The following is a 26894-nucleotide window of genomic DNA, read 5'->3' on the forward strand; positions in this document are numbered from 1 at the left end:
GTCACAGAGTCTTTCCATGGACCCGCCCCGGGGTATGATGGGGGGAGTAGTGGCAGACGTATCCTGTTCTTCTGATGGTTCAAAGCCCTTATCCTTGTTTGGAGAAACCCCAAACAATGCTAGTAGAGTGCCCGGGAAGAAACTAGGATAGCTTGGCTTCACCTTCCCCAGGTTCCTGAATGCCGTGAGTTGCAACAGGTTGAGAATATTCTAGAATGGATCACTATGGGATGCAGTACCCTGGAGTCACCACATGAAGGCAACAGCTCCAAATCCAGCATTCTGCTCCAAGAACAGATTCAGTATCAATAGTTCCCACCCTTACTGAAGTGATATACAGTCTATCGCACTGGCATCCTTACTTCGTGTTATTTTTGTGAATATACGAACGCTGGATGTAGTGTTTACCGACGTCGCAGGACAAACATTCTCCATTAATCGAGTTGGGTGTGAAAACATGAAATCTAGCTCCTCTCCTGGGTAACTGTTTGTGGAGCAGCGGGTCGCCCGTACTGTAGCCCAGCGTCTGGGCGTCTCTGCGGGTGATGGACGACCGCTGTTGGGTAAGAAGCGAAAGCAGTGCACGTTGCTCAACCCCCGGACACCTCGTTTCCCGGCAGACAAGAGAGTTCTTCTGTTGCAGGCACAGGCAGACTTAGCGGACTTCTAGGAAGCGAGAGGGGAGTTTTGGGGCATGGTGTGGCCCGGAGCAGATGTTGACATCTGCCAGAGTGAGAAAGGAAGGAAGGAGGAGGAGGCAGGGAAAGGGGATACGAGTGAGTTACGCTAGCCTGACTCAGAGACATTTCCATGGAATCACCCTCAAACATTTCTGAGAGCGATTCACACTGTGCTCAAAAACATGAACGCTCTCTTATTATTCGAATTATTTACTCTCATAAATTCTCACAAACACGACCATTCTCTTGTAAACATTCACATACCACACACAAACCAAATATGAGAAATCCCTGCATCTAGTTATCCATTTAATCCATTACAGATTAAGGATCCGTATTTCAAACCATTTTTTGTCTTCCACTCAGTCTCTGGAGGGTCAGCTGGAACTGGGACTGGGGTTTACTGTAAGTGGAATCATGGACATTCCGTAGCACACGGTCTGACTGACTACCATGTCAGGTGACCAGCATAGTGTAAGACCAGTGAGCAGTTGAATGACCCAATGAATCATAAGATCTTTGAGCAGTTGAATGACCCAATGAATCGTAAGACCAGTGAGCAGCTGAATGACCCAACGAATCGTAAGATCTTTGAGCAGTTGAATGACCCAATGAATCGTAAGATCATTGAGCAGTTTTTGATTGATTCTTTATTGAACAATATCATGTGTTCAAAAGGATATAAAAAACACAATAAAGCCCAAAGTTGAATGACCCTTCTGCCTGTACACTGAAAAAAATGGAAATAGGGGGTCATTGATTTGACACGAATTAATCTGGTAGATGCAACAGGATTGTTTTACATTCCGTTTGCAAACATGTTTTAATTTAGTAGATTTGAAGAGTTAACTTTGAATGTTGGATGTATTCATTTTTCTCACGTTAATTGGAAGTGAAAATTTCACGTTCAGATATACTCCAGAGCAGCAGGTGGCTGTAATGCCTAATTAAAACAACAAGCAGTAGAAGAAGAAGCGTTTGAATCGTGGTCACACTGGTGGATATCGTTGGCTAAAAACTAATCGTTGGTGGTGACTGTCATGAAAATTGAGGCTCGAGTTAACCTACTGAAAGGTAAGTTTATCAACCTTATGATCATGTTATATTAGGCAGCATATCTCCTAGCAGTTTTCTTGCAGTATAAAATCGTTGCATTGTGGAGCCTTGATGTCTTTTTCCGCTGCTTTTTTTTAGTTAGTCTAACCAGAGCCCGTCTACAGAACCTAGCTGCTACCATGAAACCAGCATTAGCTAGAAATGTGCTGCAACCGTTGGCTGGTTGGGAAATTAATAAATAAAGCTTAGAGCTAAATATGGTCCATTAGTTGGATAATGTACTTTGGAATTTCGTGGAGAATATGAATGTTGGGGTAGGTTGCATGAAGAATATTAAAAAGGTGCATGTTAATGAAAGTCTGTTAGCTGTGCGCCACATGTGTTGCTAGCAAACTGCAAGGAAACCCTTTACTGCTAGTGCTAGCCACGTGGACATATGGTTCCAGAAAGTTTGTACCCACACTATGAACATAAGTATTTTGATTTGTTTGTGCCGCAACATAATAAAAAACGTGCTCAAAAGATTTCTTAAAGAAATTAAACTTGAATATGTTTAGTGACCTTAGTTCACTCTAGCCCTCCATCAATGTTCAAATGACTCCAAAATAGTTGGAATCATGTGTGCATGTTTAGTCAACATAAGCATTTTAGGAGCTTAAATTCTTACATTATATACCGGTACTCTCTTTTTCCATAGTGATCCTCACACCCAAAATCATTTGTTTGCATGCATTCATTGATTATAGCTTTCCTTGTGCCATAAACAAAATATTTAGGCATGTTTTGATTTGTGCATTTGTTTTGTGACATGTTGATTTGTGTGCTTATGAATAGAGTTGATGTAATTATTTTTTCTCTTCCATAGGTCCATGTTACTGCACACACTTTCAATTGTAAGTACTGTCATCAGTTGTATTGCTTCTAAATCAAATTCAATTCAAAATTAAGATCTACAAATTTGTGTTTGTGTTAAATGTATCAATTCACATGGAAGTCTGAATTTTGGTAGTACATTGTAAGTATATCACTTTGCTTGTTATTGATGTTAAGATTGAAGTTTTAATAATGTGCCTATTGTCTTTTTTTTATATCTGTTGCAGGGTTAGGTGGTGGAAATCTGGAGCTGTAAGGGATGCAAAGAAACAGTATCAAGTAGGTCCACGCTCCTAAATCATTACAAGCTTAAGCATCCGCATTTTGGACGTAGTGCTCCCTTTCCCTGTACATACCCACACTGTCCTTGCACGTTTAGAACGTGGAATTCAAATCTGCTTTCCTTCCTGTTAATGCTTTTATTTCAGATCAACGCAGAATTCATAAGAATTACAACGGTCCCACTTCAATCCAAGTTCCTGTCTCAGATAGACCTTCACTCTGACAACCTGATAAAGCTGTTCCAAAAGAGAGGGGGACAAATAGGGAAAGGTCCCCAGTCATTTTCTCAATGATTGCTTGATGTGAGTGATACTGGGTCTTAAATCATGCAAACCTTACAAGGGATTTTGATCATATTGATATTTCTTCACATTGTATTTGTCAAACTTTTCTTTCTTTTTCCATGATCGTTTCCAGCAGTGGTTGACTTAAATGAAGGTTAGATTAACCTGCTAATCAAGAATTTTTATTTCAGTGTGATATAGATGCTGGCCGGGAGTGTCTCCTTAAGGGACTTTGTATGTACATGGGGAAGATCCTGAAAACCTTGTGCAGGAATATGTGGTATGTACATGAATTGGTGCTTTTCTCAACACTCCACTTTCATATTAAACTACGTTATTCCCTTAAATAAGACGAGTTGATACATGCCTAACACATTCAATGCGTGCACTCACTGGCTCTGGCGTGCGGCGCAACTTTGATAGCACTTAGCTAGCCCAATGCATTCATTAGGATCCAAACAGAGATGAAGTTAGAAGCGACCAAACACCTCCATGTTTTCCCTAAATACAGTTACACGAGTAGTCACACGACCAAGTATGGTGAGACAAAATAAAACGTGGTGCATTTCTAAGCAGGTAAGAGGGATAACTATATTGTGTGGTGCAGTAATATCCTCACTTTTGTACTTTCAGTTTCACTTTGGAGTGAGGATATTATGGCGCAGAGTCTAAGTGCTCCCAATGTTATTCCGCCACACAATATAGTTATCCCTTTTGCCTGCTTAGAAATGCACCATGTTTTATTTTGTCTCACCATACTTGGTCGTGACTACTCATGTAACTGTATTTTAATAGGGAAAATATGGAGGTGTTTGGTCGCTTCCAACTTCATCTCTGTTTGGATCCTAATGAATGCATTGGGCTAGCTAAATGCTATCAGAGTTGCGCCACGCGCCAGAGCCGGTGAGTGCACACATTGAAACGTGAGAGGTATCAACTTGTCTTAATTAAGGGAATAACATAGTTTAATATGAAAAAACGGTGAAGTGTTCCTTTAAGCTCACCACATGCAGTCCATTGGAAAAAGAACGAGACAATATGGGAAAACATAGGCCAATTCATGGACAGGCAGCTTAAAGAAGACTATGGGGCAACTGAAACTGAAACTAAGGAGAGATGCCCCATTAGGTCAGCTTCAGCTGCCTGTGCATATCTTTGTCTATATTGTGCCAAATTCTCATTCTTTTTTCCTATGGACTGCAGAATGCTGTGATTGTTAAATCATCAATGCTTATTGACTTAAGCCATGTAAAGTAATATAACATTTCAGACATGACTACTTTCTGTAGTGGTCTCTTATCAATCTTTGGATCAAATCAAAATTCTGGATGTTGTTAGTATGGTATCAGAATCATAAATTGGTGATATTCAAGGTTTATATTGCCATTATGCTTTGCCTATTTTCACATACATTAATTTCTCAATAGAGCTTGGTTAAGGGGTCTAATTTCCGTACTGTTATGTGCATTTGTCTGTCTCAATCAGGGCATGGATGAAGTTGATGTCAGTGAATCTATTGAAGACGCAACTGTCGGGATTTACGTTCTGAGAACATGAATCAAGTGAACCGGAGGACATTTGTTTCTTTTTTTTTTTTTTTTTTGATGCGCAAAGGACTTTAATACATCTCACTTTTTGGTCTCTCTTGTTCATCTCTCACTCTCTCTTTTTCTCTGTCACACCAACACACACATACTAACAAACACACGCACCTCACACCCATCCACATAACTCCAGTGACAAACTCCAGTGTAATTTTTGCCACCATGTTTGGCTCACAGCATAGACCACCATTGTCTTCCTCTCTCTATCCCCTTCTCTTCCCCTCTTTCTCTTCCCTTCTCACTCTCTCTCTCTCCCTCCCTCTCTCACTCCTCTCTCTTTCTGTGTAGGATGTCTGCTGTACTGTAAAGTGTTGGATGAAAAGCATTGTGTACTCATGTAGCTTTCAATAAAAAAATGAAAAGGCTGAAACTGACTGGCTCATTTCAATACAAAGATGTATTACTAGGGACATTTATGAGTTTAATTTGTATTAGCATTAAGAATTCAAGTTAAAAGTATCATTTAAATCTACTTCTATTAACATGATAAAATTACTTTAACATTACACAATAAATTGGTATTACATAAATATGAAGGTAATATCTTCATTCAACATGATTTTTTTATGTAATACAATGTGATTGCATTGTGTAGGCTTTACAAGCAACGATTAACTAGAACCTAAGTGTAAAAATTGTGTCAGTTGGACACAATCTGATCATGTGGGACCGATGTACACAATAAAATCATGTAAATTCAACGATTTTTTTTTTTCAGTGTAATCACTGTAGGGCAGGGGTTCAGATGGTACAGTATATATGCTGTAAAACACAGCATAACTTAGCGTTTCCAGCTTGTCTTGTGAGTATAGGAAATATACACACGAGTCTTAAGCCGTTATCTACAGGATGTTGGTGTGGAGGAAGGAGGGACCACTGAAGCTCAAATAGAGGAGGGCGTCAGCAGCCCTCCGATAACATTTTTTATGTATTTGAGGAAGGAGGGATGAAGCAATGAATAGTGAAGGAATGACAAAAAGACTGGAAGCAACAGTGTGTGTGGGCGTGCGTGTGTGTGTGTGTGTGTGTATCTGTCGAGAGGGTGGGTTTCCAGGGGGAGTGTCAGCATGTAAAGGACCTGTAATCAGCAGAGGTTCCATTTTATGTTTAATTTGCTTTAATTTCCTTTTTTATTTAAAATGTTTGATTGACAGAATCATAATGTGTAGTCACTGCAAAACAAGCAGCGTTGTATTATGACTGAAGCCACATGTGGAGTTTTCTTTCCTCTGCTAGGCTACCTAATGTGAGAGAGGTTGAGATGAAGAGCTTAAAAACAACTCTGAACAGGAAATCGGCTCTTCGGCTCTTAAATAGCAACCATAGAGGTGAGCAGAGATGAAAGTAAAACACACACACACACACACACACACAGTTTGTGTTTTCAACTTACACTGGGGATTTTACAGGATGACAGCAGTTCTGTATCTCTCACCATCTCCCACTGTCTCTCACTATCTCTCACTATCTTTCTCTCTCTCTCTCTGTCTCTCTCTCTCTCTCCCCGCTCTGGCTGGCGCCTGGGTCCTAATGTGGGCCACGTCTGTTTCAGCGCCCAGCTGCCGTCTCGGTGCTAATGGCCCAGGAGCAGCAGCCTAATCCCATCAGTGCGGTGCTGTTAGCCTTAGCATCACTAACCGCTGATGTGATTAGCGCCATTAGCGTATCCCTTGTGGCTAGGCACTGGCCTGCCCACGTGCTGACTGTTTTTTTCTAGGCTACTCCACTCACTGTATGAGCAGACTTTTAGCTGGAATGAGAGAGAGCGAGAGAGAGAGAGAGAGAGCGAGAGAGAGAGAGAGAGAGAGAGAGAGAGAGAGGGAGGGAGGGAGGGAGGGAGAGAGAGAGAGAGAGAGAGAGAGAGAGAGGGGGGGGGTACAGGTTTGGGCGGAACAGACCTTGAACAGTGGGACGAGTGACGTAACGCAGAGCTCCGATGGGCTGGATGTCCCTGTCAGTCCAGGGTTCCGTGATGATCAGGGTCCCTATCTGTCAAGGTCGGACATAGAGCACGGCGCCACGCACACACAGGCACACAAACACACACACAGGCAAAGTTACTGACAATCAGGATAAAATACCCACGCTCCTCTCTGGAACTGAACTGAGCTATATGACCCAGATGGTGTTTAGTGTTTAGACTAGTGGTCTGAGGCGTGGGAGCATGGGAGAGGAGCGGAGCGGAGCTTCACACTGCCCCGTGACCGAGAGCTGCGCTCCCCTCGGGCCTCCTCGCACGCCAGTGTGGCTGAGCGCTCGTCACCTCCCGTGTTGACTCTTCACACGCGGCTCTTACCACGACCGAGTCGCGGAGAGGGTGCCACACTTAACACGCACATCTCGGAGCGCAAGTGGCGGGGTGGTGCGCAGTGCTGTGTGGAGTTCAGTAGGCCTCGAGAGCTCTTGAACGCAGCCACACAACTGTTCAGTGCTATGTGTTCAGTAGGCCTCGAGAGCTCTTGAACGCAGCCACACAGCTGTTTAGTGCTATGTGTTCAGGCCTCGAAAGCTCTTGAACGCAGCCACACAACTGTTCAGTGCTATTTGTTCAGTGGGCCTTGAGTGCTCTTGAACGCAGCTACACAGCTGCACAGTGCTATGTGTTCAGTAGGCCTCGAGTGCTCTTGAACGCAGCTACACAGCTGCACAGTGCTATGTGTTCAGTAGGCCTCGAGTGCTCTTGAACGCAGCCACACAGCTGCACAGTGCTATGTGTTCAGTAGGCCTCGAGTGCTCTTGAACGCGACTGTGTTCTATACAGCGCCACACACTGTGATATTAGGAGAGAATCAGGCCAGTGCTAGCTTGCTAACTTGAGTGGATATCTGGGAACACTGAGCATTATTGTGTTGACGCAGTACCCGTGTAGGCTGGTCTACTGGAAAGGGCCCAAGGCCATGCCCCACACAGCTAGCCAAGAACCACAGGACAATGATGTATGTAAGAGTGAGATAAAGTGTGTGTGTGTGTGTGTGTGTGTGTGTGTGTGTGTGTGTGTGTGTGTGTCATGGTGGAGAGGTGACCATGGACCCCACCCAGATCAATGCCACAATGAACTCTGGATAGGGTTGGTGGGAGAGTCATGCATACATACACACACACATACACACACACACACACACACACACACACACACACACACACACACACACACACACACACAACACACACACACACACACACACACAGACACACACACACACACACACACACACACACACACAGTGAAGGCACTGTGCACACATGTTTCAATGTGTGTGTGTTTGCCATCATGATGGTTGTGGGTGGGATGAGTTGTGGTACTATGTAATCCAGCAGCCTTTTCCACATTCCAAACATACCACACACTCTATGCGATCTCTCAGTACCCAGCAAGACCTGCATGAGGCAACACACACATACACACAAGGTATTCATTCTCTCTCTCCCTCTCTGTCTCTCTCTCTCCTTACCTTATCATACATAGGTATCTCTGATTCATGCACAGTACATTTCTGACATAACATTAGGTTGTCACACTTTTGGTCATCCATCTTTCTCTCCCTGGTCCTCAATGATGTTCCAATCTGTGGCCGAAACTAGTCACCTTGAATGTTCAATTTATTGATCTTCCCACCGCCTACACTATGCAGTGTGAGTAACAAATCGACTCTGTACCCTTGTAACACGGAACTCAAGAAACCATTGGAGTTGTCTCCACCTGAACACTGTTGTATGTTTCACTCAAATCTCCCTGTGTGGTTATTGCCCCATTTGCTTTGCAAATATGGACGAAGCCTTCCATTGAACCAGTGGCGATTTGAATAAATAATCATTAAACGAAACACAAATGTTGTTGACGGGTCAAGTTCTCGCGTGATTTTGATGAGATGTAGGCAGCAAAATGGATGGAAGGTGCCTGGTTCAGCACTATTGCCTATTAGGTACCATGGGGGAGTTAATTATGAATGTGTTTATGTGAAACACTATTTCCCAAATCCATTGTTCGGAGGCCTAATGTATTTTCCATGATTTCGTAATAAAAATGGAATTGGCAGTTTTTAATCCAAGAAAGTATGCTTGGCAGGGAGATTTGGCCACCTCCAAACATCGCTGTGTTTAATAATCACAAGCCGATTCCCTCCTTTAAAGTAATCTAGAAATCTACTGTAGGCTCACTTAAATAAAAACGCCTTATTGGACTATTTACAAATGTCAAAGTGTGTGTGTGGGGGGGGGGGGGGTCTGTCTCCTCATTGACATTCATGGGTGATGTAGCAAGTGAGTTGCATTGTACTGTAGCTATTGCCCCATATCTTATAATGGCCTTGTGTGGTTGATAAGCATTTTGTTAAATCAAAAGATAAAGCTGAAACAATACATCGAGAACAATAGCAGTTTCACTACAGGTCTTTAACGAGTCTCATTTGCTTGCAAATCATCTTTTGATTATTATCAGACTACGCATCACAAGGGGATCATTCTCACGGCAACGTTTCAACATGTTTTAAGGTTATCATTTCATTTTTCGGTTTCTTTATGTTCTTTTTGTCAGGCAGGCTCTAGTTTCTTGTTTAGTTGCCAGGCGTGTTATCAGTATGTGAGTTTAGTGTTGCATTTGTCAAATATTGACACTGTAGCCTATATTTCTGCAGGCCAAAGACCAAAGGGTCTTGTGTATGGTTATGTCTCCATAATGTTTAGGTTTCTTGGGTGGGTGGGGGAAAATATGTGTTCATGAAGGAATGTCTGGGAATGTATAGGGGGGTCAATATGGGGATCTGTATGGTTGAGTAATATTTATGAATGGACTGTGCATGGTAGCTCCCTTCAGCGGTCAATCATCTTCAAGATGTCATTCATTGCCTTGTAAGTTACAGATAACAACCACAACAAGGGTTTACTGTGGCCTTAGTCTTATATTATGGTCTATAAACGTACACTCGTGATGACTGTAATTGCCAATCGCCTGTAGACATATAGTGCGCGCACACACACACACACACACACACAGAGAGAGAGAGAGATGATGAGATACACACATAGCCTACACAGAGAAAGAGAGAGAGAGAGAGAGATTTTTTTATCTTGTTTTCTATATCACTTTCGTCTTTAGAACAAGCTATTGACAAGGGAGAGGGAGAGAACCTGATCTGATGAATCTATCAACATATGCTAAACTTCCGACGCTCCTCCCCGTGGTTGTGATGTAGAGCATTTCAAATATCACACCACTCGCAAAACCCCGCCCCACCATGGACCACATAGAAATGGTCAGTCAAGAAAATTAAATTTCACTTGGCATGACAGTAAGGTGCATGTCCTCACCCCATCTCTGTTTGGAATCCACTGCTTTTACCTACGTTTTAGTAGTTTCCTCAGCGCGCATCACTTCAGTCTCGTGCTTCACCCGGCACGGCAGTGCAGGCTACACGCGCCACACAACTGTCACTGTGTAAAAGCAGGAGATTTTGATATCCTCCAGCATCCAACATCCTGCAGAATTCTCTAACCGGAGAGATGTCTCTGCCGAATTGGACAAGGAGCTTCAGGTTTACGTTGTCCCTGATCTTCTTGGTCTACTCTATCGCTGAAACACGTAAGTAGCATGAACATTATCCATTGTCAAACCGGCTTTTTTGTTTCAGGATGCTACATGCTATTCCGCGTCAGAGAGCACAAGAGAACTTGAGGATGCTGTCTAATTGTGCCGGAAAATAATACGCATTTATTGACCTAGTTTCATTCATTTGTCGGTTAATTGTTGATTTTTGGTTGTTTTAGTTGTTCTCTTTGGAGAGCACCAAGTAGCCTGATACAAAAAAAAGGAATTATATTCAGTACCGTACTTATGTATTTAGAAATTCATCATTTCAAGTGGTATAGGCTACCTTCAAGTGAACACTTTTGCCTTGTTGCTACATTATAACATTTTAGACAATCTTTTGCGTGCGTCATTGTAAGACGTCCTCTTATATCATCCTTTCATTTGCCTCTTTGGGAGTTTCCGGAGCGTCTCTCACTCTTCAAAATGTCCTCATAAGACAGAGAGTATGCATAAGCATATTCAGAAGCATGAAGCTATAAATTCAAGATCTACATTAATTTGTTTCCCGTGATAAATGTCCTAAATTGAACTTGTTGGGATGTAGGTTACAGTAGCATATATTGTTGGAATCTGAGAGGCGTGGTGGGGAGGGGAGCACTGGATGAGGTTCAGATGACACATCCAGAACTTAGGCAAGTCCTTAAAGGGAATTTTCCTCTAATCAATCATATGGTTTTTTTCTCCCGATATGGACGTTTTCTCCTTTTTGGGTCTATTCCTATATAGATGATGTGCACTTGATAAAAACAACAGCTCTTGGGCTAATAAGAATAGTCAAAACGTATGAATGAGTATAGATTCAAGGCACCAATTGGCTATTCTTTCAGATAGCATGCGTTGTCCATAGCCAATGAGAGAAGGAAATGTGGTCATCCCTGCTACATGTCAGTGACGAGTAGGCGGATAGCCTGTAATGAAGAAAAAAAGCCGGCGTGTCTCTCCAGAAATTGGGCGCGGCAGCCGGGCACGCTGTCGATAGGCTATTTATTTTCACTTTTACTACTAATATTGAAATGTACATTATAACCTCTTTTTAAAAAAAAAATTATATGTATCATTGTTAGCCTTTTCTTTAGTTTACAAATAGCCTCTGAACATTCCACGCAGAACAGACGATGCCCTCATCATATCTTCGCAGCTTGAATTACTTGTGTGATATCATCAGACATTCTACGAATTTATCCAACCCCTTGCCGAACCATGTTTATCGGTATACCAACAGCTGCGAAGCTGATGTGTAAATCATTTGTATTTCCCCAACCGCTATGTTTTTTTTTTTTTTTCATCCTTGTGATGTGAAGCAGGCCGGGCCAAATGCAGTGTCACTGGGTTCAGAGGAGAAGGTCCCCTGGACCTGTGGAAGCTTAGCCTAATGGGTGAAGGTGCAGTGGCCAGTATTGGACAAGCAGTGGCCTCCTGTGCCAAGTTGAGGCTTAGTCAGAGTGAACACTGGGATTTTAGGATTAAGACCCCCTTGCCTTTGCTTCTTTTCCCCCTGTAATTTAGTGAGTCAGTCAAATTGGAGGGATTATTTTTTTTTCCTCTCCCAGTTCTCTGTGAAAATCCGGGTCAGAGCAGGGGTGATGTGTCTTACGAAACGCTGGCAGTTTAGTTTGGCTCTTCAGCAACGTGAGACTTGTGAGATTGCGTTTGGTGCCCTTCTCGCCACTAGTTTCAGTTGTGACACTCTCACTCACTGAAAAAGCCCACAGGCCAGTTGCATCACAGATGTAGACAGTTTTTCAGGCCTGGAATCGCTGTGTTCAGCACATTACGATCCTACCACTGATAACAGTAGGATGTGGCCTAATGGGGACCAACCTGCAGATGCTTGAGTGCACACACACACACACACACACACACACACACACACACACATACATGCACATGTACACACAGACACACACACATGTCCACATAAAGACTGCTCTCAGATCCCAGACTTGTTTGGGTGAGTTGGCAGAAACCGGTCCTGTTTGTAGACGGGGGCTTGGCTGGCGGTTTTCGGCAGCTCTGTACATAAGTCTGAGTTGTATATTAACCTGCAGTCGGTGATGTACACCAGACCCTGAACTCCTGGCTGCCGGGAGCCCTGAGCCTCGCCATAAAGAGACACATCTGAGACAGGAAGCGCCCGTGTGAAGCTTTATCATGTTATTTGCCCCCTCTTTAAAATCCTGCAGAATGTAATCGCAAGGTACACCAAGACTCGAAAAGCATGAATATGCACCGTAGGCATCTATGTAAGTGATCTTGCAGGTGTTCCATGTTAACACCTGACACTCATAAACAGTATATAGTCACATGGAAAGCTTGATGATACTAAACCAAAGATGTGGGTTATGGAGTTACAGTATAATCATTAAAGTCTTATTACTGCAGCTAGTAGTTTCTCAGAATCAGCTAAATCAGCTTTGTGAGGGCGGAACCGACCTTACCTTCCCTTCTGTTCTTAAACCTGTAGCTTGATATAGCAGAAATGTAATTTATATAGTGGATGTGAAGACCGATCGAAAGACACGTAAACATTTCCTGTTTGGTGTCACTAACAACATGGGGTGATCTCTGAATGACTAAATCATGTTGGTAATTGTGGTAACAGAAGACGATTGTAGGTTGCATCTGAATTGCTCCCTCCTCCGTTCTGTTGTAATTCAACTCGTGTGCTCGCACTCAACCACTTAACTGAAAATTGAAGCAACCAAAACCGTGCGTTCATTTACAGTTAGGTGCATATACGCAATGTATATTTAGTTAGTTCTGCAAAATGCCTCACACATTACAAATAGCAAGCAGTTACTTCAGTGTTGGCTGCCAAATGCGCCCTAATGGAAACTAATAAGTATCTCCTTGCTCTAAGTGGGCTTTTAGGGGAACTCCCCCCTGATTTAGCGCAGGGCCGCATGCAGCTCAATGAGAGGCACACTCCCATGGACAGTTAATGAGGAACAAACAGCGTTACATTAGCTTGCACAGGGCCACAGAGTTATTGAGGGCCACTGAACACGCGCTCTTGTTTGCATAGTGGAAATGAGGAGAGTCCCCTGCTCTCAACAAAAGTTCATAAATATGTCAGTGTCCCCCTTTGAGCTTGGACGGCAGGGGGCAGGGGGCGGGGGGGTGGGGGGGGGGGGGGGGCTTCACACACTCGTCACAAGCCTTTGGAAGTCAAGTTGGAGTTGTGAGGGGCGGCGAGGGTCGTGTTTGACCTATATACTCCACACGCAAATGAAGGGAAAGAATGGACAGAGAGAGAGAGAAAGGGATGGAGAGAGAAGGGGGAGAGAGAGAGAGAGAGAGAGGTTTAGGGAAGTACTGGGGCACCACACCTACACCACACACAGAGAGACAAGGAGAGAGGAGAAGGAAGAAGGGGTGGAGGACTTTTAGGGAAGTGGATTTACAGTAAGGGTGCAACTTCTCCTTTTCCGCTTCTTTGCCGCGCCCCGAAGGAGGGATTCGGTGGTTGTAAATATATCCGGGTTTTCCATGAACAGCTGGAAGTTGTGGGGGAGAGGCTCTATTCCTGGAACCCACCCCTGGCAGAGGGCCCAGACTCTCTCTGTTTATACTGGGGGGGGGGGGGGGGGGGTGCATGGAAGGGGCAAGTAAGGAGAGCAGGACTCCCGACTTTTTTCCCTTAAAAAGGAAAGGAAAAGATGAAACACGCTGCGCATGTGTACTTTACAATTTCGTGTTTTTTTTCCCTTTTGTATCCAGAGCACATTTCTCATGTCTCTTTGTGTTGATTTGGCCAACTCGTTTCTTCGTGTGTGCGTGTGACGTCCAGTTCAGCACTAGTGTCCTCATCTGAGGGCCGTGAGTGATGGAGACGCTCCCCCTCTAGAAACGGGTTGCGTCGTCACGCCGGCCCTGAGGGGAGAGCAGAAGGGCTCTCGTTGTGGGATCTTTGGTTACTATTGTAACCATGGGCGCCAGGCCAGTTCGTCAAGTTCCTGATCTTGTTGCCACTTCACACCCCCTCCCCACCCCCCTCCAGTCTCTGTAGTATTCTTGTTATGAGCACTTGTAGTCAGGACCCAATCAGCAACTGGTGGTGTGATGACTGAGCTCCGCCCCCTCCCTTTGTCTTAAAGAGACATACAGCCGGTGTGACTTGTCATCGTGGAATTTTCAGCAGGAATTTTCAGGTGACGATCTCTCGTGTGCACGGGTGCTCATGGCCGCCGCGGTCACCGCCCTCGCCCTCACCTGGTGATACCTGCACCGTGTGTGTCTGAACCCCTCCAGCCCCCCCACACTCTCTCATCCTCCGTCGCACATCTGCACCTCAGGTCACGTAGATGAAACCACAAGGTCACGTAGAGGCCACACGGGAGTTTTTTGGCGCCAGAACTCTACAAACGGCTACAAATTGACGTATTTCAAAAGTAATGTTCCATCAGTGCCTCAGGCGTATTTTAAAAGTAATGGACCGTTAGTGGCTTCAGTTGATAGTCTGTTCCTGACTGTACATTTCTTACTGGGGTTTTTTGTCCTTTTTTGTGGTGCTTTCTCTTTCATACCATTTACACACACGTCACAACTGCTCTCTTTGACTTTAAAAATAGCTGAAAGTGAGCTGCCCTTAAGTGGTCAGTCCAGTTTCTTTCAGTAGTTTTGATTATTCTTTGCAAATCATCCATGGTCTATTGTCAAAATGGCCAAGAATAGAATTGCACAACTTCCTTAATTTTCTCCAAGGAGCCCATATTGAAAGTCATATTGCTCATATCTGTGAAAGTTCTTAGCTTCTGCATCCTGTATTTATGTACAGCTAAATGTTGTGTCAGGTTTTGTTATCATAATTGCGGTGGCTAATTAGCTAAAGATTTTACTTGTATATTGCATTTACCGATATGATCTTTATTATGCCCCACCGTTCATTCTTCATGGTGTTAAATATTAACCAGTCAGAGAAGTTACTGCTGTTTGCAGATGATGGGCCTTGCTTGTGGTCTATGAGACCATATTGGCTGGTTGGTGATGTTTGAGAGGGGTTGTAACGTGAGCTGTGAGGTGTTGTTCTATGGCGTGATCGTGGACATGTCAGGAGTCAGGCCCCCCTCTCGCCCCCCCCCCCCCCCCGCCCTCTCTTAGTGTGTTTGTGGTTGAGGATGCTGTCAGCTTCAGGTGTCGCACTGCCTCTGAGCCTACTATGAGGGTGTTTTTTTTTTTTAAAAAGAAGCCTTGTGTGAAAGTTGTGGCGAGCGGTTTCTCACTTTCCCCTCTCCTTCTCCTTCTCCTCCCCCTCCTTCCTGCTCTGCTCAGGGGCCGTGACGTGCACCTCCGCGCAGTTCCAGTGTGGGAACGGAAAGTGCATCACCTCGCGATGGGTGTGCGACGGATCGGACGACTGCGGCGACAGAACTGACGAGCTGGAAGCCACCTGCCGTGAGTGATTAAACAAACCTATCAGCACCTTCCTCCCTCGTCATCTTCATCATCACCATCATCATCTCCATCATTTAATAATAAGGAATTATGTTATTGTAGTGGATCAGCAGATTTACTTACTGTTTCCTTACTTACTGTACATACTATTTACTTTTTGTCCGGTTCATCTGCAGAGGTGGCTTCAGACCCCTCTAATGCATTAGTGCTCAGAGAGTCCAGTCCAATCAGCCATAGTGCTAGAGTAGAACTGGTCATCGGAGTGGACATTTGCCTCCGTTGATGTTGTTGAAGTATGGTTGACACGTGTTTTGGTGTCGTGCAGAGAACAAGACGTGCATGCCGAGCCAGTTCAGCTGCGGAGGACGTCTCAACCAGTGCGTGCCGTCCAAGTGGCAGTGCGACGGCAAGGCCGACTGCGAGAACGGCGCGGACGAGGAGGGATGTGGTAAGCGGCGGTCACTTGCGGGCCTTTAATTCCATCTGGCCGTCTGCATTCACTCGTTCGTTGGGCTCATCTGCATTAGCCTGTGCAGAGGTCCAGAGCTAATGGTGCTAATCAGACTGTCTGACATTATAGATTAGTCTAAATGTATTTCCCTTTCCGTTGATTTGGAAATTAAGCGAATAACGGTTTGTCTGAGTTTGTCTGTGTTGGACGTTATAATTTCGTTAATCTAAACGTTTAAAAAAAATATATATATTAATGTATTTCCCTCTCCATTTATTTGTAAATTAATGGAATAATGGTTTGTCTGTCTTGAACGTTATAATTGCATTAATCTAAACGTTTTGATTTACCTTCCCCCACCAGTCCCGAGGACGTGCTCTAACGACGAGTTCCGCTGCGCCAGCGGTCAGTGCGTGGCGGTGGCGTTCGTGTGCGACGAGGAGGCCGACTGCGAGGACGGCAGCGACGAGGCCTCGTGCCCGGCGCCCACCTGCCGCCCGGGCTCCTTCCAGTGCAACAACTCGGTGTGCGTGCCGCGCCTGTGGGCCTGCGACGGCGACGCCGACTGCGCCGACGGCTCGGACGAGTGGCCGCAGAACTGCGTGGGCCGCCCCCCCGTGCCCACCCGGCCGCCCTGCTCCCCGCAGGAGTTCCGCTGTGGCAGCGGCGAGTGCGTGCACGGCAGGTGGAGGTGCGACGGCGGCGCGGACTGCCTGGACTCATCGGACGAGGCCAACTGCAGTGAGTGTCTCCGGGCCGCGTGCCACGCTCATTCAAATGAGCTCATTTGGTTTCATTCATTTCTTTAGTTCATGGCTGCGAAACATAACATTTCACCTGATGAATACTGAATCTTGGACAGCAGATACTTGTATAGCACAAAGTGTGTGTGTGTATGGGTGTGTTTGTCTGTGTGTGTCTGTGCGTTAGTATGTATGTATATATATGTGTGTGTGTGTGTGTGTGTGTGTGTGTGTGTGTGTGTGTGTGTATGTATGCATGTACTGTATGTATGTCTGTATTTGTTTATGTATGTGTGTATCTGTGTATGTATATACATTACACACACACACACACACACACACACGCACAGTAGGGCCTACATGTATCCACTGTGCTGTATGTGTTTGTGCTGTGCCAGGATGAGTGTGTGGTGTTGCGTAACGGCGTGCTCATTGATTCTGGCGCTCTAATTGCTATTGACCGCTCCTCCTCCTCCTCAGCACACGTGACCTGCTCGCCAGATGAGTTCCAGTGCAACGACGGCACGTGTATCCACGGCAGCCTCCAGTGCGACGGAGCGTACAACTGCACAGACCTGAGCGACGAGATGGGCTGTCTGACCAGTAAGAACACACACACACACACACACACAAACACACACACACACACTAATACTCAATAGCCAAAGCCGAAGAGCAAATACCATTTCCACTTCACCTCTGTCTGGGCCTGTGTCCAAACCCATTTTCCTGAATGAAGTTTATATATTTTTCCACATCGATTGGTACAAACGTCATGCTTGCTCTGTGTTGTGCGATGGTGCGCTTCTCTGCCCCCTCTCACTGACTGTGCTGTGCTCCCTCCACCTCCACCTCCACCTCCACAGGGGCTGCTTGCGAAGGCCCAGACAAGTTCAGGTGTCGCACCGGGGAGTGCATCAGCATGGACAAGGTGTGTGACGCTAACCGCGACTGCAGGGACTGGTCCGACGAGCCTCTCAAGGAGTGTGGTGAGTCTACACACATGCACACACACACACACACACACACACACACACACACACACACACACACACACTGTCACACACACACACACACTCTCTCTCTCACACACACACACACACACACACACACACACACACACAGAGAGAGAGAGAGAGAGCACGACCATCTAGCCCGCAGGGCTCCAGGAAATCTCGGTCAGTTCCACAGTTGGGAAAATCTCATGCAGCCTCTGAGGTCTGGCAGATGAGCCCACTCGGTGGTTGGGAAAGTGAGGTCACTCTTTCAGACTCACACAGGGAAAATAAAGTCATCCTGGAGCTGCTAGCTGATGCTCTTTTTCTTCTTTTCTTTTGCCTCTCTCTCTCTCTCTCTCTCTCTTTCTCTCTCTCCCTTCCCTCGCTCTACCTTTTCTGTAGATAACAATGAGTGTCTGACCAACAACGGAGGCTGCTCCCACACCTGCAACGACCTGAAGGTGGGCCGCGAGTGCCTGTGCCCCACCGGGTTCCATCTGGTCGACAACACTAAATGCGAAGGTAAAAGTTCCGAACGCGACTCGAGTCTCTGAAATGCGAGTCGAATGGTTCGGGGGAAAAAAAGAGCAGCGTTTAATCCAGCTTTCCACATCCTTAAAATCAGCTGCTAAGTCATGAGCGTGCTAATCACCTGTTGACTGCCTCTAAGAGGATTTGAGATCCTCATCTCATGAACTCCGTCTGACTCTCTCTCTCTCCTCCCGCAGACGTCAACGAGTGCGACAACCCGGACACCTGCACCCAGAGGTGCATCAACACCGAGGGCAGCTACAAGTGCGACTGCTACGAGGGCTACGAAATGGACTCCGCCACCAAAGAGTGCAAGGCAATCTCAGGTACGCGTGGAATCGGGAAATAACACCTCTGCGTCGTCGGCTTTTTGGTTTTCATTTTTCATCCACCGAAATGGTGGCGCTAAAGTCATAGGGCCTCTCTCATTCATCGTCCTCCCTTCCTTCCTCGGTCCTCGTTCCCACTGATCTAGATAAAGAATGATGTGGCGGCAAAAATGGGATAGTCTATCCAGTGTTGGTTATAGATCAGTGAGAACGAGCCTGAAGGACCGAGGATCGAGGAGAGAGGTTGAGAATGGGCCTTAGTCATAACGCTTCTCCTCTCTAACGGTTCGCTCACTGTTCCCTTGTAGGCAGCACGCCCTACCTGTTCTTCACCAACCATCACGAGGTCAGGAAGCTGTCGCTGGACAAGCACGAGTACACCAGTCTGATCTCCAGCCAGAAGAACGTGGTGGCCCTGGACATGGACATGCCCAACAAGAAGATCTTCTGGTCGGACCTGGGCCAGAAGAAGATCTACAGGTCAGTCAGGGTCCATGGCACAGCGTAGGGGAACAGTGGACGCCACTGGACAGATTGGGTTCCACTTCACTGATTTGTGTGTGTGTGTGTCCGTGTGTGTGTCCGTGTGTGTGTCCGTGTGTGTGTGTGTGTGTGTGTGTGTGCCGTGTTTTCTTTTTAAAAAATAATGGTCAATAATGATGTCTTGTTGCCTCTGCTCCAGCGCTCTGATGGACTCGGCTGGAAACCCCTCCCAGCACAGCACGGTCATCGACAGTGACCTCCAGGCGGCCGAGGGGCTGGCCATCGACTGGATCCACGGCAACATCTACTGGACCGACAGCGAGTACGGCACCATCTCCGTGGCGACCACCAGCGGCACCAAGAGGAAGACGCTGATCCGAGACGACTTGAAGAAGCCCCGCGCCATCGTGGTCGACCCGGCAACCAAGTATGTTTGTTTTCGCTGCGGCCGTGCCCAGCCTGTAACACCGCAGAGTAATATATCAAAGATTAAGAGTCCTCGCAGTGACCGGATTGTATCTCTCGGACGCTGAGGAGGGATGTTTGGGAGGTAGAAGGGGCTAACGATCTCCATGTCTGTGTTTGTTTGGCAGCTTCATGTACTGGACCGACTGGGGAAATCCTGCCAAGATCGAGAAGAGTGGTCTCAATGGAGCCGGCCGCGTCGCCCTGGTTACGGACAACATCCTCTGGCCCAATGGCCTGACTCTGGGTAAACATGACGCTTGGTTTTTATTGCCGCTGTTGGCTTTATCGCCGCCGGTTTTATAACCTTATAAGAGGATGTGCGTTTCTGTTTATATGCAAAACAGATGGGGCAACACACTTCTGTATTGGATACAAGGTTCTGCATGGCTGATGATGCTTCTAGATAATGCTCCAAGTCCTAGATTGTGCTTATGATGATGTTGTTGTTGTTGTTGTTGTTTTTGTTTAGATATGGTGAGCCAGAGGTTGTACTGGGTCGACTCAAAGATGCACACGCTGTCCAGCATCAGTGTCCAGGGAGCCGGACGCCACACGCTCATTTTCAACGCCGAGAAGCTGGCCCATCCCCTGTCCCTCGCCGTCTACGAGGTGAGCCATCTGACCCAACGCGCTGACCCTTCCGCTTCAAACAGAACTGGGTCTTGTGGTCTCTCTGGTGGTCCCCGGGGGACGGGATATAGCTTTGGACTTTCATTTGATTACCCAGAGTTTTGTGCGGGTCTCCTGAGTTGTGGCCTGTAAAAAAGGATTGGGCAGGATTAGCGCTGGTCTTGTTAGACTCTTACATGCTGACCGGACTAATGCCTTTAGCCTGCCCAGAAGCACCTTAGCCAAACAATTCCTGCTTGTGATTACATTTTAAGGTGCTGAACTCATTCCAAGCATGTTTTACAAATTGATGGCGTCGAGTGAGCGTTTTGTTATTTAATTTAGGTCATACATTGGGAGGATCGAGTTCTGTAGTGGCTGTGAAATATACTGACCTCGTTTTTCTCTCAACCTTGGCCAACAGGAAAAGGTGTTCTGGACGGATGTGATCAACAAAAATATCATGAGTGCCAATCGGCTGACAGGAAATGACATCACCGAGGTGGCAAAGGGTCTCCACTCTCCAGAGGATATTATGCTGTACCACAACCTCAAGCAGCCTGCTGGTACGGACATTGCCAGTCATACTCACTCATTTGCAGAGCGCGCTAGTCAAGTCAGTTGTTAACCATTAATCTGTAACTTGGCTCATTCCTCTAATGTTTTGTTTTGGGTTGTTTTTTTTTCCGTCCAGGCAAGAACTGGTGCACAGAGGGCAACCTGGTGAACGGCGGCTGTGAGTTCCTGTGTCTGCCGGCCCCACACATCAGCGAGCACTCCCCCAAGTACACCTGCGCCTGTCCCGATCACATGGGGCTCGCCCCAGACATGAGGAAGTGTGTAGCGGGTAGGTTTGCACACTACGGCAGTTAACGACACTCAGTCAAAAGTTAGCGTTTGTGTCATGTGTTTAGTTTTTGCTCCAAGAGCGTTTTTCTTCTTTCATATGAAACAATACCAAAAGAGAGAGGAGTCATGACTTTTCTTAGCTTAACCGTATTAAAAAAAACTTGGCACATTGCCACGTTAAATTCTAATAGACAAGAAAAGGCGGCTTTTAAGAGGCCTGTGAGTGAGGGTTTGGAAAATGGAGGGGAAAAAAAGACCTAATCCTCTGAGAAATGTTCCGTAGTCTTACCTTTCACCCATATCTCGGCCTCAACAGCACCCGAGCCCAAGCGCAAGCCCAAGACCACCAAAGCGCCGATCCCCGAAGAAGCCAAGCCTACCGACGAGATGCCCCCGAAGCAGCCCGTCGACACCACCCTGGTGCCCAAACCAGCCGCGCCCACCCCCGCCACCACCACGACGTCCGTGCCACGCAAACTGCCCCTGAACCCAGAGACCAACGAGGTGGAGGGAACAGGCACCAAGACTGAGATCGCTGAAGAAGGTGGGACACCTCGCCTTTAAAAAGTTCAACACGTCTCATCATAGAAAACCCATTTATGATATTCATACATATATGTGTAAATATATATTAATACATAAATTAATGTCATATACTGTATATGTGTACAATAGGGGGACAATTTGACTCATTTTGTGCCCTTTTTCCTCCTCAGGCACCAATAATGGATACGTTGCTGTTGCCAGCACTGGCAAATCCTCCACCACGGCTTTGTACATTGTGATCCCAATAGGTCAGTTGATACGAGCATATGGACACTCAGTGCATGACTGACCGCACAGAGTGAGAGTGCACTTAGAAGTGTGTGTTATTGAGTTATTTGATGAAATGCTGTTGGTCTGACCGGTGTGTGTGTGTGTGTGTGTGTGTGTGTCCTCGTTGCAGTGGCCATGTGTCTGGTGGTGTTTGGCGGGGTGCTGGTCTGGAGACACTGGAGACTGAGGAACACCAACACCATTCACTTTGACAACCCCGTGTACCAGAAGACCACGGAGGACGAGGTGCACATCTGCAGGAAGAACAGCCAGGACGGATACATCTACCCCTCGGTACGGCTCGCTGCACGCGCTCACACGCGGCCTTCGCATTGGGTCTCTCGACGCTGTTTTTTGACGGCTATATCTGCCCCATCGGTACATTTTACGGAGCGCTCTCCGACACGTGCATCAGATTACAGCAGGCGATGCTATCTTTGATTTTTTTTTTGATAGGAAGCAAGAACAGGTGCTGCTGCTAATACATTCCATTTATATAGTAGCTTTCATTATCGTTATATGATTCAGCAGATATTTTTTTCCAAACCGACTTACAAATCAGAACAATACAATAGTTAAAATGAACAGTGAACAGTTCTATGTTGGTAAGACCACATTAAGGAAAAAAGCAATAATAAACAATAATGTCAGTGCGAAATCAATGAGCGATAGCCTAATGAAGATCAACAAATATAATAATACTACTACTACATGTTATCTATACAGCACCTTTCATTATCTTTCTTTGCACAGAGAGAGAAAAATGGAAGCAAACTAAACAGTAAAGAACGAGGAGAAAAACAAGCATACTGATTGGATTCTTTTCTCTGTTTTGGTTTCCCCAGCGGCAGATGGTGAGCCTGGATGAAGACTTCGCCTGATGCCTGCACCATTGGAAGGCTCACGTGTGAAGGAAAACAAAGTCCACTGACAATTGCTGCTTAATGTTACATCACTTTAATCTCTCTCTTCACTCTTGTGGAGAGGGGCATGACCTCATCACTGTGGTGCCCTCTGTCCAGTCCAAACCCAGACCTTCCAAAAGAAATCCCTGATTGGGGCCAGTGTGAGCTTTATTTTCTTGTTGTTTTCTTGTTGTTGTTTTCTTGATGTTGTTTTGTTTTTACATTACCTGATGGAAAGATCTGAGGTCTCAGATTTCCTATGAAGGACCGATGCTCAGACGTATAAAACGATTTACGGAATAGTTTTAATGGAACGCTTTGAGCGAAAAATGGTAAAGATTGTTAGAACATAGAGCTGGAATTATTGTGTACAATGGGGTGACTTCGTCACACGCTGAGAGAATTCTAGATCAAAGAATGTTACTTTTTGTTCGTTCATCGCTATCTTTTGCTCCTGAAGTTACATTACACTTGAGAGGTCTATGAAGGAGCATGACTTGCACTATAGAAATGTCTCTTTTTCCGTCAAGCAAACCGATTGTGAAAGATCTTTTATAGTCAGCGAAGGCTTTTTATTTGAATTGTTATTGAAGAAATGGAGGTGGATGAAGTCAGTACTTATTAAATGATATTAGTGTAGGCGCACCTTTGCACTTCAAGCCCCTTAACCTGTCGTAAGGTACAGGTTTAGAAACTCACAAGCCTTAAGAACTCCCTTTACTCGGTCACTCCCCTGATAAGAGCAGTCGGTGATGGTCAGTGATGTCCGCAGCACATGGTTGTCTCCGTGCCTTGCTTCCGTAGTCCAGCATTTGCTTTCCAGTGTGACATCACATGAGGTTGACCATCACCTCTTGTTCCTACCCTTGTGCGAATGAATCCAAACACCTTCTCAGCAATCTGACAACGGAGGATTGGATTGATTTCTGTTCTTTTGTCGTTTTTAAAGCTTCGCTTGTCTTGTTGTGAGGGTCATTGTCACATTCCAGGACACATTGTGTTCAGGCATGATTTGCCGCTTGCCTCTCACAATTTCCCTAGTGTTTCTGCCCAAGTGGACTCTGTCTCTCGTGACCACAATCTCCCTAGTGTTTTCGGCAAATTGGACTGTGTCTCTTTCGTCACGTTTTTGTTTTGTTTTTTGTTTTGTTTTGTTTTGTTTTTTTGCTCCAGTTCATTTGCACAAGGGTGCGTCTCACCTGACCGCTGCCGCCCCTCCCTCAGGTGTGTGTAGTAGTGAGTGTGTAGCTCTGCTTCGACACACTCAGGTTTACTCGTTCCAGGTATGTTGTTGAGCAGGGCCAGTTTCACACTCTTGTTCGGAGACTGCCCGATGCCGTGGGCCAGCATTCCCTTTTTCCCCTCGTTGTGACGTGCGTCAGTGACGACAACAGTCCATTTTATTCCTCAGCGGGGCTTGGCGATCCATTCCGTAACATGTAGATTATATTCTATGCTATATACAAATGAGCGCCTGATAATCTCATGACATGAATCATGCCATGTTGAGACTATGTAAAGTATATGTAAAAAGATGTAAGTATGTACATAATTTGTTGGTCCCCATTTTAGTGTGGTGGTACTTTGATGTGTGTTGTGTTTAAACCTCAAATACTGTACATAAGATAATTTGGGTTATTTATTGTTCTATACGACCATGTTGATTTTTTTTTTTTCTATTTCATTATTTCATGAAGATTTTTGTGTTTTAATTTGTGGTGTGTGAATGGAAAAAAACCCATACAAGTCCATTACCATTCAGTGAAGACAAGCCATCATAACATATTTACTTTATGTCCACTGCAGTCTGATTGCAGCCAGTAGAATGTACATGATAGTAACGCACACAGGATTGTGAGCGCAAGCTCAGAGTCTTTTAGTTGCCTTTTCTACAAGCTAATGGTGGCTCACGCTGTGTCTTAGTGGATGCCTTAAAGCCACATATAGTGATAGGTGGCAGATAGGGGAACGCTGCAATGTATCCCCTGACCCTCACAAGGATGGTATGCATGAAGCTTGCTGTGTGGTGTGATAGACGTGTGTGTGTGTGTGTGTGTGGTCAGGGACAGGCGCAGGCGCAGGGTGTTAACTGTCTGCACACTGTCTCTCTGTGTGTGTGTGTGTGTGTGTGTGTGTGTGTGTGTGTGTGTGTGTGTGTGTGTGTGTGTGTGTGTGTGTGTGTGTGTGTGTGTGTGTGTGTGTGTGTGTGTGTGTGTGTGTGTGTGTGTGTGTGTGTGTGTGTGTGTGTGTGTGTGTGTGTGTGTGTGTGTGTGTGTGTGTGTGTGTGTGTTTGGTGTGTGCATGTGTGCGTGCGCCACACGTGATGTCTGCTGCCATGTCACTGCACACACAGCTCTGTTTGATCATGGTCCGGTTCCAATGAAGGAATTTTAACATATAAAGTTGAAAGTGAAGGAGTATCCGGTTCACTTTGATTGTTTGTTTGTACGATTGTTTGTTTTGTTAAAATGAAGAATAAATCATGAAAATTAAGTTTGACTCCTTGTTCTGCTTAAGATTAATGTTTGATAAAAGTGGAAAGTCTGTCTCTCTTGCCCTCTTGGTAAAAGTCCAAATGCTACCGCCACAAAAAAAAAGCAACTTGTTCCAGTGAAAGCCAGTGGAAACATAGCATGTTGTCTCTCCTCATTCGGGCAAACTCCACTGAAATGGAGCAAACGTGCTTCTCACCCCCAGAATTGACAGGGCGGCACAGGCATGCTCTCTGCCATTCACATGGCATCACCAAACTACCCTGAACTCAAACAACCCCTTCATGGCACAGCACAGGGTGGGGGGGGGGGGGGGGGGGGGGGGGGGGGGTTGTGTCCACAGGTCTATGAGCTGTCCTGACTAAAGCCTTACAGCAGCGGCTGGGAACTGGGGTAGCCACACAGACGAGTCCCACTATGCTGTATATATACACGGTGTCATGTTTCATTGATCCCTCTCCCTTAAGTAGATTATTGGGATTCACCCAACAACATCCCCCAACCCCCCACAAAACCTCCACTCCATCAGTTCAAATGGAAATGAGAAGTGAGCTGACACCAGGTAGATAATGCTCCTCCTCATTGATATGTGTCTTTCTCTCTTAAGCAGACCGTCCTCAATGGTTAGGACAAGACCAGGCCTCCCCATTGACATGAGTCTCTTTCTGTTAGGAGACCGTCCTCAATGGTTAGGACAAGACCAGCCTCCCCCATTGACATGAGTCTCTTTCTGTTAGGAGACCGTCCTCAATGGTTAGGACAAGACCAGGCCTCCCCCATTGACATGAGTCTCACTCTGTTAAGCAGGCGGTCCTCTTGTCCAATGATTAGCACAAGATCACAAGACCAGCAGGCCTGGATGAGCCTGTGGAGCCACTGAAGGCTCCAGATGACGAAGGCTGTCCCCCCCACTGCCTGCCTGGTAGGTCTGGTGGAACAGCCACAGGCCCTTCCCAAATTACAGCCCTCACAGTGGTGTGGCTGTCAGATGGACCTCTTGTGAGTGGACACGCCCAAGAAACCAAGGCAACCGACCGAAAACGCCCCATCCCCCGCCACGTCCATTTCCCCTCCTCCGCCGTGCCCTCGTATCCATTATAGATCCACGGTGAACGCTTAAGGAAAGGCGACGCTCACTTACTGCTCGGCGCTGCATAATTAATAACGAGTTCCAGCAACACGGAGATGGGATGCTCCATGGTGTGTATCTATCTACAGGACCCTGATCGCTAAGCCCACCAATGAAAATTAATCTTTAACATTCACCTACAATAATCATTGTGTGTCACTGTGGTGCATGCTGGCTAACCAATGCGTGCTTTACTTAAACAGATGGAGATAGCAGCAACACGGGGGATACAACTATGCTCCATCATGTGTATCTATAGGACCCCACCAATGAAAACCAATCTTTAACATTCACTCAATTAATTAATTAATTAATAATCATTGTGTGTCAT

The 26894-nt window shown here is 45.9% G+C and overlaps 1 protein-coding gene and 1 long non-coding RNA gene across 3 annotated transcripts; both read left to right on the forward strand.

Moving 5' to 3' along the window:
- Nucleotides 1-1410: 1410 nt before the first annotated feature.
- Nucleotides 1411-5140, forward strand: LOC134093722 (uncharacterized). 2 transcript variants are annotated; one of them, XR_009940381.1, is made up of 6 exons: nucleotides 1411-1754; nucleotides 2602-2629; nucleotides 2837-2888; nucleotides 3038-3193; nucleotides 3367-3455; nucleotides 4661-5140. It is a non-coding gene; the product is annotated as an uncharacterized LOC134093722 (long non-coding RNA). The 2 variants fall into 2 exon arrangements; XR_009940380.1 differs by lacking the exon at nucleotides 1411-1754 and having other exon boundaries at nucleotides 2298-2629.
- A 4903-nt stretch (nucleotides 5141-10043) lies between these two features.
- Nucleotides 10044-25435, forward strand: ldlrb (low density lipoprotein receptor b). Its single transcript, XM_062546706.1, has 18 exons — nucleotides 10044-10357; nucleotides 15638-15760; nucleotides 16086-16208; nucleotides 16575-16952; nucleotides 17435-17557; nucleotides 17821-17943; nucleotides 18355-18474; nucleotides 18681-18809; nucleotides 19121-19292; nucleotides 19495-19722; nucleotides 19889-20007; nucleotides 20233-20372; nucleotides 20797-20938; nucleotides 21067-21219; nucleotides 21538-21765; nucleotides 21938-22015; nucleotides 22168-22331; nucleotides 22883-25435. The coding sequence occupies exons 1-18, from the start codon at nucleotides 10279-10281 to the stop codon at nucleotides 22916-22918; spliced, it is 2658 nt and encodes an 885-aa protein (XP_062402690.1). The 5' UTR covers nucleotides 10044-10278; the 3' UTR covers nucleotides 22919-25435.
- Nucleotides 25436-26894: the final 1459 nt, after the last annotated feature.

Source organism: Sardina pilchardus, chromosome 1 (genome assembly GCF_963854185.1).
Source record: "Sardina pilchardus chromosome 1, fSarPil1.1, whole genome shotgun sequence".
NCBI classification, from domain to species: domain Eukaryota; kingdom Metazoa; phylum Chordata; class Actinopteri; order Clupeiformes; family Clupeidae; genus Sardina; species Sardina pilchardus.